This window comes from Schistocerca nitens, chromosome 3, assembly GCF_023898315.1.
Source record: "Schistocerca nitens isolate TAMUIC-IGC-003100 chromosome 3, iqSchNite1.1, whole genome shotgun sequence".
Taxonomy (NCBI): Eukaryota; Metazoa; Arthropoda; class Insecta; order Orthoptera; family Acrididae; genus Schistocerca; species Schistocerca nitens.
The window spans coordinates 693,702,592-693,719,105 of NC_064616.1; the positions used below are offsets into that span (position 1 = coordinate 693,702,592).

The 16,514-nt window shown below is 38.1% G+C and overlaps 1 protein-coding gene across 25 annotated transcripts in view; it reads left to right on the top strand.

Moving 5' to 3' along the window:
• Nucleotides 1-16,514, top strand: part of LOC126248660 (MAP7 domain-containing protein 2-like) — a 421,589-nt gene that overhangs the window by 386,689 nt on the left and 18,386 nt on the right. For all 25 annotated transcript variants that reach the window (XM_049949858.1, XM_049949865.1, XM_049949867.1 and 22 more), the window contains one exon: nucleotides 2,201-2,553. In XM_049949858.1, the coding sequence (XP_049805815.1) occupies nucleotides 2,201-2,553 (353 nt within the window). The remainder of the gene's footprint in view (nucleotides 1-2,200; nucleotides 2,554-16,514) is intronic.

Here is a 16,514-nt window from a genome sequence, read left to right on the forward strand (position 1 = left end):
GTGAACTGAAGTGTATTGCCATGGCTAGTTGGAAGTATTTGTTAGCTCCCAACATAACCCACCTCATTTTCCTCAGAGCTTTCTGAAAGTCACGACGAGTCACTATGTCACGGAAGTCCAGGATGACGATGATGAAACTCTCTCTGGGCACTCTTCAGCATAGAAAGCTGAAGACAGCATGATGTGTGTGCATGAACTTTTGGACACTGACTGTAGAATACCTGTTCCTCTGATAGCTCAGACTCTGGGTGTATGCAAAATCATTGTCCAGGAGACTCTAACCAAACAACTGCAAATGAAGTAATTGTGTGCAAAACTGTTACCAAAAATTTTAAGCTCATTTGTGAAGAACTTCTGGAATTGTGTTCAAATTTTGGAAAGTGTTGTAGTGGGAGATAAGTTGTACGTTTTTGAATATGACACTGATACAAAGATACAGAACTCCAAATGGCACAACTGGCAGTCACCATCTGCAAGAAGGCCAGAAAAAGCATATCCAAAGTGAAGGCAATCGGGACTTTGTGACATTACATTCCGAACAAATCTTTTTTATCATAGATGTATCAATGGTGTGAGAGCTTGCATTTTCCTGCATAAAAGTAGATGTTTTTGTTAATTGTTAATTTTCTGAAAAATTTTGCTGTATAATAAGTCCAGTAATTTGTGTTGGACTAATTGCACTCACACTCCTGTTTTCGCATCGTGCAGAGGTCCTCAACGTAACTGATAATGATTTACAAAAGTTCAACATTGATTGTTCTAACCTATTAAATTTCAGGCATGCAGCCATGCAAATCCCAACCCCTCTACTCGATTGTGTTGCAAGTTTGTGTATCCTAATAAATGCATCCGTACTTCATTGGTGGTGGGGGGGGGGGGGGGGGGGGCAACCTTTCTGGGTCGATCTCTCCATCTTGTACAGCATGCAATAGTTAGTTGCAGTACTGATATCTAGCAACAATATCTCAATTGGTCAGTTGACGCACTACAGTTACTTTGTAAGATTTGAGTTTGAGTTCATGCACAGCTCTATGAGTACATGCTACTGCCACATTAGTCCAAAATGACACAATGATTTTCTTGGACTTCTTTCTGAAGCTTAGTTTGTTTTATCATTGAAAATGTGTAATACAGTCAGTGCAGGTATCAGTGTCATTATGGGCCACATACTTTGCACTGGTTACACATATGACAAAATCACTGTCATTTTGCCTTCTAAGTCTGCATCTTCTGTGATATTTTCTGTTCCCATTCCTGGCTTCAGCATGATTGAGACACCAAGTTCTTCCAGTAGCTTAGTTGTGTATGTAGAAAGTATGCTATAAAAGTCAGTAGTATTCAACAGAATGTGAAATTTGCATTTCAGCGTAGTAACAAAAATAGAATTAAGTGTAAACTCGTGAAGTAAAAGTTAAAAAAAAAACAAGTTTCTAAGAGAATCACTCTGCTTGTAAACACATAAGTGGCATAATACAGTTCATTGTCCATGTATTAATAAACTCAAATCTGTGGTTATATGTATAGCTCATAGAAATAGCAAATTGGCCATCACATGGGAAGAGGGGGCTGATGTGTGAGACATATATGTTATTCCTGTTCCAGATTTTCAAGTTGTTTAAAATGATTATTTACACTATACTGTAGCAGAAATTCATCATTAAAATTTATTATGAAGAGATGAATCCCAGCTGTCCTAACGTGTGTGTTCCAGAAATCATTGTATACAAATTCTGGAAAGGTTCTTTTAAGCTATAACAGCCAGTTATTGACCTTATTCTCAGTGGGGTGTCCGCCCCGATAGCTGAGTGGTCAGTGCAGCGGTCAGTCATGCCAAGGGGCCTGGGTTCGATTCCCGCCTGGGTCAGAGATTTTCTCCGCCCAGGGACTGGGTGTTGTGTTGTCCTCATTATCATTTCATCATCATCAGTGGAAGGCAACGGGAAACCACCACTGGAATCACTTCCGTAGACACTCATGTGGTGGGCCTCTCTGACAAGGCTTCCCCCATGACAAGACCTGCCGTAAGGCAGAACACAAAGTTAAGTTTTCACTGGGGTGAAATTAGTAAAAGTTTTTTTTAATCATTCTTACAACTGGAGGCATTTAAATTGTTCATCACTATAAATTAAGAACAATTGGTGTTTAACATATTTCTTCAAAACAATTCTGTTTTCTAATTTAGATTTTCTTCTTACTGCAGGGCCAGCTTGAAGGTGAAAGTGGTGGTGATGAAGATGGAAAGGACGTCAGTCCTACAGAAGAGAGAAAAATTGTGCCTAGTGGAGATGGTCACATGGATGTGGGGAATAAGGAGTCTATGGAGACAGAAAAGGGTACAGATGTGGTTCCCAGCAGTGTTGTAGAAAATGGGAAAACTGCTACTAGTGAACAATTGTTAACTGAGAATAGTAATGTGAAAACAGCAGAAATAAGTGACAACCATGTAAATAGTAATAACACTAATCTTGAGCCTGTAACTCAGTTGCAGAACAGCAACGGGCATCGAAATGGCACTGAGTACAGAGAACTGGATTTTGGCAGTGTAGATAATGTGTGAGTATGGGACATTTATAAGACTACAGCCCTGTTTGTACAGCTTATTGGGGGGTATCATAGATTCCCATTATTTCTAGTTTCCTGTGACGATCACTGACGCTCCCATGTACAAAGGTTCACCTCCATATGTGATTTCTACCATAAATTTTGGAAATGCAATCAAGGTGTTACTGGAATTTTATTGTGAACAGCACTTCATTGGTTTTGTTTTTCCCCCTCTGCATCCTTCAGCCAGCAACACTCTCTCTCTCTCTCTCTCTCTCTCTCTCTCTCTCTCTCTCTCTCTCTCTGTGTGTGTGTGTGGGGGGGGGGGGGGGGAGAGAGAGAGAGAGAGAGAGAGAGAGAGAGAGAGAGAGAGAGACTTCCATGTTGCAGTACATTTTAACTACATTAGTGTCAAAAATCATCATAGGGGATAATATCCATACTTGCTAACACCTACCACTATTTTTGAAAATTTTCAGCTTTCTTTGCAGTTAAATACCTCTAGAACACAGTTACACTTTGTAGCCCACAAACTGTGTACCTGTTCTGCACAATTCTAATTACCAGTGAAATTCTTTCCTTTCATGTGAAGAATTAAATTTACAATTGACTTCGATATTTTTATGTATCCATACCATTTATATTTAATTTAGCGTACATTTGTGCAATATGATGTAAAACCAAATTACATGAAACCCGGAATATTAAAACAATATTTGTGCACAAGACATCATGTGTCCTTCATCTGTAACTGATCTGAGGAATTGAGGTTTTGCAGAATAAATACTGGATAATTTATTGCTCACCTTCCATAAATTATATACACAAACTTGCAGGATCTTAACATATCAGTTTATAATCAGGTTAGATTTTTGTACATGATAGAACTTCAGTTTTATTGATTTTATAAATTGTCGCAACTTTATATGTAGTTTGTACTTCCTTCACCACACAAAGTCTGTGGTGTTTTTGAGGGTGAAAGTGTCCCCCACACATTTCATTCGACTTCCGTTGTCAGTGAAGAAAGTAGTTCGGGTCCCCATTCTAAAAATTAAAGAAAAAAAAAGTAGTTTTGTGCCTACTCAATAAAGGAATCTTATTAGCATAGTGAAATATTCAGTTAAAGATTATTTATTGACAGTGGCAGCAAAGCACAAAAATGAAAAATATTTCCAGTTGTGACTGAATATGGCCTCTGTGCCAAGCAACCCATCACAGTAGCAGATTGCATGATACAGCTATGCGATGGCACAGTGAAGACAGTACAGCACAGCTCAGTGGCCATATTTGGTTTCTTATAGAAACATTATTCTTTGTATTTTGCTGTTGCAGTCTATAAATATGAATCAAACAATGGGAAATATAGGGTGGAATTTAAAAATATTATGAAAAGGAAAGTTATTACTCACCATATAGTGGAGATGCAATACCTATCCCATACATCCTCCCACCACCACCACCATCACTCCAATTCAGTCACAAACATCACCTATCCCATCAATGGCAGGGCTACCTGTGAAACCAGTCATGTGATCTACAAGTTAAGCTGTCACGACTGTGCTGCATTCTATGTGGGCATGACAACCAACAAGCTGTCTGTCAACACGAATGGTCACCAACAAATTGTCACCAAGAAACAAGTGGACCACCCTGTTGCTGAGCATGCTGCCAAACATGACATACTTCATTTCAATGTTTACTTCACAGCCTGTGCCATATAGATCCTTCCCACCAACACCAGTTTTTCTGAAGTGCGCTGGTGGAAACTTTCCCTGCAATATGTCCTATGTTCCCGTAACCCTCCTGGCCTCAACCTTCGTTAGTCATTGTCCTCACTCACCCAGCCCCTTCCCTGTTTCCATTACAGCACTACACAGCCCTTATTCCACTATCACACCCAGTCTCTTTATTTCGCTCTCTTTCCATTACTCCCCCCCACCCCCCACTCCTCACTGCTCCCCTGTCCTCTGTCTAACCTCCCGACTGCACATAGTTACCCTACAATTCCCCCCCCCCCCTCCCCCCGAGCAGCACTTCACTGTCTGCCTCTGCTACCCTACTATCCTTCTCCCTCCCCACCCCATCCTCCTCCTTACCCCCACCGAGTCACCACTCCCATCATGTACTGGTGCTGCTGCTTGAAGTGTGGCTTCAGTTGCTCGAGACTGCAGTCGTGTGTGAGTTGCGTTTGTGTGTGTGTGTGTGTGTGTGTGTGTGTGTAATTTTTATGAAGTCCTTACTGGCCGAAAACTTTATTTGTGATAGTCTTTTTGTTGCGCCTATCTGCAACTCAGCATCTCCACTATATGGTGAGTAGTGACTTTCCTTTTCTTAATATAGTGTATAAATATGTTTGCTCAATAAACATTTGAGGCAGTTGTACCACTTAGAAACATAAAATTACAATTTAGACGTAATTTTGTTTATGAGAACCAAAAGAACACTCCTGTTGACAGTTGTGATCATATGAAACACAATATGAGCAGTTTTTGTTTGGGCTGACTTTACTGATAGGAAAAAAAATGAAATTAAAATAGCTAAAGAACTGCCAGAGAAAGACACCTAATAACACGGGAAGGGCATCTGGTATGTTTACTGTTTAAACTGTGGGCAAACACTTCATGTCCCGTATTAATATACCTCAATTCGTAGCTGTGTTAAGTGGTGGTGGGATAATGCTGGTTCTGATATTTCAAGTTATGCAAGTAGAATATGACAGCTTGAGTGGTATAGTGTACTATTATTATTATTGTGTTTATAATAATTATAATTGCTATTTGTTGTCATTTGTTAGTTAGGAAAAGTAGTCTAATATTTAAAGAAAGACATCATTCCACTGGGCTGTACTTTAAAATTGTATATTTTAAGCAATACTAGTTTAGAGGGTGGTTCATTTTCAAGTGCTTATATAACAGATGTGGATATATCGTCCTCATCAAATAGAAGTCTCTTGCTATTGGTAGGTGTTTTTTGTGGCTATGCATTGCAAGATCATGCACTTTAATGATTGTGTGTGCATGGTGTGTGACTGCTGTTTGGAGACCATGATTTCTGTTGTAAATGCAACTGAGAATGAGCCACACTCAAAGAATAGTAATAATCAATAAAGCACAGTTTTAAAATACAGCCTGGTGGAACAGTCTTCCTTTCAAATTTATCAAGGCTGTCAAGCCCACCCAGAAGTAGTTGAGGGTGATATTTTATTCATTTTCTTGAGCAGTACTTACTCAGAATTTATTTTTACTGAATCATTTTGGCGGAAGGTTCCACAGTTGACTGAAATACCTGATTCTTAATGGAGAATCCTGTACTATGTAACTGATGTGTTTCAGTATCCAGCCTATAGCTTTCAGATAGTTTTCTTTGAATAACTGAAAAGACTTAGTCCCAGTTGTTCAAATTATATTTTAATGGTGTTTAATCCAGAATTACAGTAAAATAACTTGATAGCTGTAGCTTCAACATACATGAGGGACTAGAATTAACCTTTCTGTTAAAGATTTGAACTTGTTTTTCATTATGGAGGTTTATTCATAAAATGATTACTATTTACATTTCAAAAGCTGAAGAATTATGTTTGTTGGCTCTGACTCACCTGCAACACTTCACTCCATTTTGTGTTCTGCTTTATCATGCAGTTGCTATGAGATGAGTATGTTTGAACTGACTCCCCCTCTCCCCCCATCCTGCACACACATTGCCAGTGAGTGGTAATATTTCATGATTTGAAATGAAGCACAACTGTAAATTGTACTGCCAAATTTCAGTGTTAGATGTGAAGGGATGTGTTTATTGTCTGGATGAGAGTAATGTATTCTCAAAGTTTATTCCCTGCATCTGAGCCTCCAGTCAACAGCTGCACCATGTGCACAATTTGTCATGTATTGACTAAAACACTTTTTCTAAGACCAGTGCCCCAAAAATACGTGTCTTATATAAAAAAATTAACTTCAAAAGGAGCAGCCTGGTTCAAAAATTCATTTGAGATCCACCTAGTCTTATTTCAAAATTTCAGACAGTTTTTACATGTATGTTGCACATAGCTAATAGGTAAATAGAAGACTTAAAAAGTTCGCAACTAATTTTGTTAGGTTTTATCACCTTTCCGTTGTGTTTCATGGTCATGTTCAGACATTACACAACTAATAGACTGCAATATAATTCAACTATGTAAGGATGGAATTTTGAAGTCATAAACTGATCACGGTAGATTTTCAAATAACAATTTAATTAAAATTTGCAACTGGTTGCTGTTCTCTTTTTTTTTTTTTTTTTCCATGTAAGTAAAATTTTTGGTATGTAGCCAAATTTTTTTCGATGCAACTACAAGGTATTTCAAGAAAATGTATACACACTTTAAAACTGGCTGTACTAATCATACACTTTGAAGTCACAGTGGGTACAGGTTGAACATGTAGTACAGTGGTTGAACAACAAATGGCAATAGGGTTGCGATACGCCGATGTCAGTGTACAAACTGAAGCCGTGGTGGAAACGTGACTGACATTTGAGCAGTAAAAATATTTTCTCAAATGGTATTGGAGCTTGGAGAACATCAGTGAAGTGCAGCGACATTGGAGGCAGGAATTTGGAACTGAACCACTAACACGCTTAAGCATCACTCACCTTCACGGTATGTTCCAAACTGCAGGGACAATTACGAATATGCATCAGTGAAGATCATGCTGGCCACTCACAGCAGCAGGTGAAGAGTCTTCTGCTCAGGTGTGGGATGCATTCACATACTCCCCTCAGAGATCAACACAACAATGTGCTGTCCTTTTGTGAATTTTCTCGATGTACTCTGTTAACCCCATCTGCTAAGGATCCCACACCGCGCTGCAGTACTCCAAAAGCGGATGGACAAGCATAGTGTAGGCAATCTCTTTAGTAGATCTGTTGCATCTTCAAATAAAACTCAGTCTTTGGTTCGCCTTCCCCACAACATTTTATATGTGCACTTTCCAGTTTTAGTTGTGTGTAAATGTAATTCTTAGGTATTTAGTTGAATTTATGGCCTTTACGTTTGATTAATTTATCATGTAACCGAAGTTTATCGGATTCCTTTTAACACTCATGTGGGTGACCTCCCACTTTTCATTATTTAGGGACAGTTGCTAATTTTTGCACCATACAGATATCTTGTCTAAATCATTTTGCAATTTGTTTTGGTCTTCTGATGACTTTACTAGGCAGTATACGACAGCATCGGGGAACGCCAGAAATCGCTTCTGTTTTACTCGATGACTTTCCATCAGTTACAACAAACTTTGACCTCCCTGACAGGAAATCACGAATCCAGTCATATAACTGATACAATATTCCGTAAGCACGCAATTTGATTGCACTCCGCTTGTTGAGGTACAGTGTCGAAAGCCTTCTGGAAATCTAGAAATACTAAATCAATTTGAAATCCCTTGTCAATAGCACTCAACACTACGTGTGACTAAAGAGCTAGTTGTGTTTCACAAGAACGATATTTTCCATCTCCCATGTTGACTGTGTGTCAATAAACCACTCTTTTTGAGGTAATTTATAATGTTCATTCGCAATATGTGTTCCAAAATCCTGCTCCATGTCGACATTAATGATAAGGGCCTTATTCAGCGTATTATCCCTATTGCCTTTCTTGAATACACGTGAGACCTGTGCAACTTTCCAGTCTTCGGGTACTGATCTTCCGTTGAGCAAACAGTGGTATATGACTGTTCAGTATGGAGCTATTGCATCATCATACTCTGATTGGATTGGATGAAACGGTGCCATGGAGCACGCTGCATGTTCGCCTTTATTTGACCTCACTTGATTTTTACTTGTTGGGTACCCTTAAGAACGTAGTATACAGCAGGAAGCCACGCACACTAGCAGAACTGCGCAATGAAATTAAAATGGCTTGTCACGCAATTCCTGTTGCTGCTTTGGAAGATGTGACCTTGAGTATGCAGCATCATGCTCAGAAGTGTTTGAGGCAGTTGGTTTGCAGTTTGAACTCTTATTGTAATTGTTTAACATTGAGTCACTGTAGTACTGATGATAATATATAAGGTTTTCATTATCACAGTGCGTATAAAAACATTTAACAGCTTAGATCACATAAAAATATTTCTTTATTCAAGACAACTGGTTTCAACAGACTTTACTGTCGTGTTCAGGTCTTAAAAATCTTTTTGTTGTAAAATATGTGCATTTTATGTTGAACATTGTGGCAAGTTGTCAAGTGGATAACAATCAGCCCATTATACACTTGACAACTTGCCATGAGGTTCAGCGTCAAATAAACACGTTTTACAACAAAGAGATTTTTAAGTCATGAAAATGACAGCAAAATCTGTTGAAACCAGTTGTCTTACATCAAGAAATATTTTTGCAATCTAAGCTGTTGAATCTTTTTTAGCAAGTAAAAGAGATCACGCCTTCACTACTCTCAAAATGAAAAATTTCGAAGTACGTATACATTTTTTGATCTATTCTACATTTATAACACATTGGTGCTGATACATGTCTCGATTGAACATTTGTAACAAATTAAAACTACATTTCAGACTGGAACTCATTCAGATACCAGCTTTTAAGTCACACTCGCCATTTAATCCTCTCTCCCCCTGATGCTAGAATTCTGGGATAGCCTATGGGAGTTTGGAACCTGTAGAAAGTAACTATTGGCACACTGAAGATTTTAGTCTGATGCTCCTAGATGCAGCTCCTAGAGTGCTGTCTGTGAAAGGTAGTTACTTCTTTTTTGAGTTCCTGTTAATGTGCAGTATTAACTTGTTATAAATTTTCATTCCAGATTGTACTCTGTTGTTAATCAACAGTTGCCAGCACAAAAGTTCACATTATTTTTTTGAAGATAATGCCGTCATCAGTTAAAAGAACTATAATCAATAAGAAGAATCCATTTTACATCCAAGAAAACAATGGTCACACTTTCCAGCAGTTGATGTAGACTGCCTTTTATGATGCAGATGCACTGCTATCAACCTATGCTCCAATTTCTGGTTTGTCTATGGTGTGAATTACTGGACCAAAGTTATTTTTCAATGTAACAAGAGGCACAAAAACATTGAAGTAGGCAGCAGTATTCCAGCTGCAGTGGTACTTTTATTTAGGTGTGTGTTCTTCAAGATTATTATGATTGTAACTGCAGAGATAAACAGATTTAAAAGGTTCAACCATTGCTGACAAATTGGATTTTTATTTTCACTTTCAGTCATCATTCAAGAAATGAGGCAGCCACTTTACACAATGGCCTCTTTTTCTTAATTCTGCCTGTAAAATGTGCTGTACTCTTTCCAATATGCCTGTGTTGTTAGCTCAAACTGTTGATAAACCATCCAAACCAAGGATCTTTATACTGGATTGGTATTCTAGTTCATTCATTTGAATGAGAAATATTCTTATTCACCAATTGTGTAATACCGCATTACACACTTTCTCAATGTTTTTGTCTTTGGCATTAGTTAGTGTAGGTCCTTCATGTGAACTATCTTCACAGTAAGTTCAGCCACTTTGAACTGAGTTGCCCATTTCTAAACTGTTGAAATGAAGTAGCTAACTGTAAATATTCACCAACTTTGTAAGAATATGGATTGTTGAGCAAACATCCAAAACAAGAATGTTTATGCTGTATTGGTATTCTAGTTCATTCGTTTGAATAAAAAACACCATCATAACTATTTCACAAATCCGTACAAAAAAAATTCTATTCAGCAGATCAATTTGACACACAAGTTACATGATTGGGAAATATGTGTGAGTATAGCAGAAACAAAATTTTGTTGATATCAGTGCCATTTTTCTACTAGGCTGAAAACCTTTTGCAGCTCTCTCATAATACTTTCATTTATTTATTTACAGGGGAAACACCAAAAACAAAACATATTACCATGCTTAATACATAGTACGAAATGCATTGGCATTCAAAACAGCTTCCAATCAGCTCAGAATGGATAAATATAGCTCACATACAGTTTTCAAGACAATTTTGTACCATTCTTCCTGAAAAATAGTGGCAAGTTCAGGTAATAATGGAGGTGGACAGTGGTCACACACCCTTCTCTCCAAAGTATACCACATAGGCTCAATAGTATTGAGATCTGGTGACTGTGGTGTCCAGGAGAGATGAGAGAATTCATCTTCACACTCGCAAAATCGGTTTTGGTCAATGTGAGCTGTATGGAAAGGGGCTCTGTCATCTTGGAGCACAGCATCACTATTGGGGAACAAACATTGTACCATGGGATAGACCTGCTCAACCAAAATAGTCACATAATCTATGGCAGTAACGTGACCTTTGAGAGTAACTGTGGGGCCTGTGGAATACCACTATGTGGTTGCCCAAGTCATCACTTTACTCTTGCCATGTTTCATTCTTTGGACGGATGCATGGCCAGAAGCTGGAAACAGTGTGAAACAGAACTCGCACGACCATTGCTCCATAGTGAAGGATTTATTGGCTTTGGCACCGCATTTTCCTCTTACGAGTGTTTGCACCACTGATGAATGGTTTTTAAATTCTAGCTGGCTCTGCAATTCCATGCTTATGGGGTTCCCTTCATGTTGTTTTGGTGCTGACGTGGTTTGCGAGTGTAAAATTTAGTTCTGCAGTAACTTTTGCAGCTGTTGTCCTCTTCTTTTTCATCACAATCCTGTTCAGTGACCATTTAACACAATCACTCAACACATGCTTTCGTCCACATTGTGACTTGGTGGATGGTGTTTCTCCGCTTTCCCTGTATGCGATATAAATCTTTGATATGGTCCTCTTGAAAGTCCAAACACGTCAGCTCCATGGGTTGTAGAAGAACCCACTATATGAGCACCAACAATTTGCCCACATTTGTGTTCACTTAGATCCAACATAATGCGCTCACAACTACACAGAACACTGTTCTGACCATTATTGATGCTTGTGTCATATTGAAGACACTGAAGAGATGCCATTCATGGGCAAATATAGCAGCACAACGTGCAGGCTTGGCTAGCATCCGCATTTATGTTCAAACAGTGTTTCTGCATTGTTGCCCACCCCTCATGTTTATATATTTTGTAAGCAACTTTGTGGACCATGAAACATTCTGCTCCTGTGTGGGAAGTGTGTTACACAAGTGAAATGTATGTCTGTCATATCAGTCGGCCTGAAGGTTATGATTCATAACTTATTCTGAGCAGAGAACTATAACATGTGAGATGTCATAAAAACCATGCAGTACAGCATGACATAAAAATTAATGTTCTTTAGTCCGATTTTACACCTGTTTATGGCATACAGTGGTAGCATTATATGTCAAGAATTTCAGTTGGTTATAGACCTGCTCAACCAAAATGGTCACACAATCCATGGCAGTAATGTGACCTTTGAGAGTAACCAGGGGGCCCCTGGAGTACCACTGTATGATTGCCCACGTTGTCACTGAACTCTTGCCACATCTCTCTCTCTCTCTCTCTCTCTCTCTCTCTCTCTCTATCTATCTATCTATCTAGCTTTCCATCCCCCCCCCCCCCCCAATACTCTTTCTCAAATGATACAGCCATATTTTTGAAATTCATATGTATCTGTAGTGCATAGTTTCATAAATGGTTTCAAATGTTAAAATATGCTGCTGTATTTGAACCTATTAATTAAGATGTATTCCTATTTTTTCCAATAAATTGAATTAAAAGGGGAGAAAACACTTAGAAACAGCATAATTAAATGGCATCCTTTCCCCTGAAATATTATAATCAATACATTCCCTGTGCCTCTTCTGCAAATTAATCTTAGTTGCTTATCACCTGATGGAAAAGTGTTAACAGTTTTGAAGTGAACACATCTGAGATTGGTTTCACAATGATATCAACTGAAGCAATCACCTCCAGTTAATTTTACTCATTAGATGGATGAGGTTATTTAAGAAGTAATTTTAAATGCATTTGTTTGATACTTAAGAATGGCTAATTCCTGTTACTTTTGGTATCCAGTCTTGACGGACATGTCCTTGGCAACATTCATTCACTGTCATAACCTCTCCATTCAGTCTGTTCCGTAGTGGAATAAAACCCATTACAGACATAGTCACAACAAACAATAATCAGTTTTAAATAAGCCTGATAACCAACCATTGAAACCAAACTGGATAAAAGGCATCTGCTGCTGAGATCAGTGGAGTAAAACTAATAATTGGTGTGTGTGTGTGTGTGTGTGTGTGTGTGTGAGAGAGAGAGAGAGAGAGAGAGAGAGAGAGAGAGAGAGAGAGATTCATATTACAGCAAGAAATAGTCCAAAATTGTTTTAAAAGTCAGTCAGGCTGCCCAAGCAATACACACATGAGTAGTCTGGAAAATACAACTAGAAGCAGTATGCATATTGGTCAATTTACGTTACAGGCACTATATAACACTGCAGGGTTTGGTCACTCACTCTAATCCCTGTAACGTATAAGCACCATTACACTGCATATGGCTAGTCTTAAAACTTGTGTGTAGTGGTGAGTCATCATGTATAGTCTCAGCATTTTCTGATCTAAACATCACTGAAAGTTAATGTAAAAACTGAGTAACACATTTCCAATACTTTTAATCAGCAACCCTAATCATAACAGTGGCTTTGAACACACACAAAAAGTTATTGTTTATTGTGGTCGTTCCTTGTCAACCTGACAATAGACTTCCCTAAATCAGTTGTGGTGAATGCTTAGATGCTTCTTTTGCGAAAGGCACAGCTGATCTTGTACCATGCCTGTATCAAATCCAAGCTTGTGCTCCATCTCTAATGACCTCACAGTCTTCCTTTCAGGCTGTGTAAAAGACAGAGAAGGGGGTGAGAGGAAGTGAGGTAAAGAGAGAGTAGAAGAACTGCAAAGTGATTGCTTTTATGAAATTTGTGTGCTGTGCAACAAAATATTTGTCACAAACAAAGTAAAAACGGTTGATATTTGTGTGTGTGTGTGTGTGTGTGTGTGTGTGTTTGACACAATAGTAACATGTAAAAATATCAAGAAAAACACATCCCTGAAACATGAAATTCCCAGTATAAGAAAACATCTGAAGTCAAAACACCACTAGAAGTTATAAAGGCATACATGTTGCAGAACACACATTGTGGTGTGAACACTGCAGTTTGAAGCCAAAACTGAATTGCGAAATAACATGAAAAAGGAAAAAAAAAGTTTAGTTTTTAGTGTTAAGGGTAGGTGTAGCATAAAAGGAAGAAGGAAGATTAAGCTTATGTACCATCAGTGGCGAGGTCATTTGTGAAGGGGTAAAAGCTTAGAAAGGGGAAAGAAATTGGATGTTTCCATTTCATAAGATCCAACCAGGCATTTGCCTTAAGTTATTTAGGGAACCACTAGTAGTAGCATGGTTAAATTGCGCAGTATTTACTGTTTACAGCCGTCAACTGTGAGATTGATTTGATTCTTATTAATTGACAGTTCTCCATTCAGCATAACTTCCACTGCCTACATCATTCATGATCTGCCTCATATATTCATATTTACTACTCAGTTACAAAAAGGCAATTCATTATTGAGTGAAGTTGGTAAGATCTTGGACTTGCATACAGTAGGAGTTTGGCTGACATCCTGGTCTAGCCATCTAGATTTATCTTTCCTGTGATTTCCATAAAGTGTGTGAGGCAAATGTTAAGAAAAGGCAACAGACAATTTGCTGCCTCCTTGTTAACAAATCGAGGACTGTTCTCTTCCTCAGTTGACCTTGTCGTTTATGTGACATTAAAACCTAATTATCTTTCTTCCCTGTAAACTGGCAAACATATTCTTATGTGTATGGTGAAAGTAGTAGAGGACGATCACTATGAGAAATATTTCTCTGGAGCATATTTCAAAATATGTTCTGATGTTTTCTAACAATACGTACCATTTTAATTTAACCATTGAAACCACACATCTATTGTGTAATATGATATCGCAAAGTTTTACGTAGGCTACAAATAATGGTAAAGGCAACCACTTACCATATAGTTGAAGCTCTGAGTAGTCTACAGGACTGTAGATAAGGTTGAAAATGTCATTGAGCTTTTGACCAGTATCGTCTTCAAAGCTAACTACCCCCTTACTACAGTCGTGCCGCATTATCGGGACTATGTAATTAGTTGGCACTGTGTGTGTGTGTGTGTGTGTGTGTGTGTGTGTGTGTGTGATGTCTCAGTTATATGTAAAGTGGTTTCCTTTACTCTTCCATTATTTACTTCAACTGTTATGGTAACAGTATGAAGTGTTACACATCCTAGAATGTGCCTCACCTCCATCAAAAACTACATGCAAATGGTTTATAGATCATTGTTTAAAAACTGGATCTTTGACATTTTGATCAAGAGGACACTATATTTCTCTTAAAATGGAAAGGCTATTCTAAGTTGCTTTTAAATCTTTATGAGATTGGGAGGAAATGCAAACTTTGTTACCTAAACAAACCTGTTTGCACTATTTAATAGAGGAATCATTTGCTTCCAAGATCTGAAGTTGGTCCAGGTGTTACCCCAATGTGACCTGTATTTGATGGGTTGGTGTAGCCATTCAAATGAATATGAATCATGTGTTGTTTCCACAGTTGTGTTTGAAATACACAGTTTGTACATACTTACATGAAAACTTCCAGTACAAGGCAGATGAAACACACAACTCCTCACCCTCCTCTCCTCTGATTTTACTGTAGTCTCTGGCATAGACTCTGTCCTAGAGAGAGAGAGAGAGAGAGAGAGAGAGAGAGAGAGAGAGAGAGAGAGAGAGAGCAGAAAAGGTCACTTACTCCACAGAGCACTTCACCAAGTATTATATTACTGGAGATAATATACTATTGCTTTTCTGTGAACCATGAAAAGTAGTACCATGTGTGGAGCAACTACAATTAATTTAGAACTCAAATTGTGGTACAGCATGCTGTTTTCATATTCGCATGGATGGAAAAAATTATGGTACCAAAAAAATACTGACACAGTGTGTCCTTTTTCCTTAAGTGGCTCCACAGTAAGTTGCATAATGCAGAAATGGTAGTATTCCTGCCTGAGTTTCATACTTTCATAGTATTGTTGTAATTGTCACTGTATAGAGAAAAATGTCTGCCTCATGCGGGGACCATCCTTTAAAATATAGCTCAAGTATTTCACTGCGTAGACATCAGTGCTGGTAGTATTTAAAACCCTTTTCTTCTGAAGCTTCGGGTAAATATAGTAGTCTGACTGTATGAAAACAGGTGGAATTGGTAAGGCATTTTCAGACTTTAACTTGAAGATATTTCAGCTTTTGCTACAGAGTGGAGACCTGGGTAGAATTCGAAGTAAAATGTGAATTTTTGCTTTCCCTTGAGTTCCAGAGAATTGTATTTGGTACTTCTTGGTAGAATTACTCTCTAGAGAAAAATATGCCAGGTTTCATTAACATAAATTCCTATCTACATACTGGAATATTTTAAAAAACACAACATTGTTGCATAATGCATGTTGATTCCAAAAACTGGTTGCTTCTGCTTGAGTTTAATGAGTCACTTCATCTTATAGGCTCTTCTATCCTGAAGGATGTGGCTTTTAAAGTATTTAATAAGCTAAGTTATCACTAGTGAACTCCCATTAAACATACAACATACTTTGCCCTGATATGTAACTGCCATTGGAACATAATTAAAACAGATGTGTGAGATCATAAAAATTAGAAAATAATACTACCAATCGAAGGTAAGAGTTGAGCTATTATTTTAAGACAAAGTTTAATCACTTATGCGCTTTGAAAGAGGAACTGACTGGTGTGAGCTTAAAATGGCAAAAAAGGGGGGGGGGGGGAGGTAGGAAAGAGAACACATAAAAAACTAAAATAAATTTAAATTTTATAATGGTGTTTTCCATTTGCTGCTTTTTTGAGAAATAGGCTGAATGTCAACATATCCAATATATGGGGATTACTACTATGGGAGTGCATTTGAAGCAGGATTTCTTCCTATTCATATTTGCACAATTCAGGATGAACATTTGCCTAGAATGC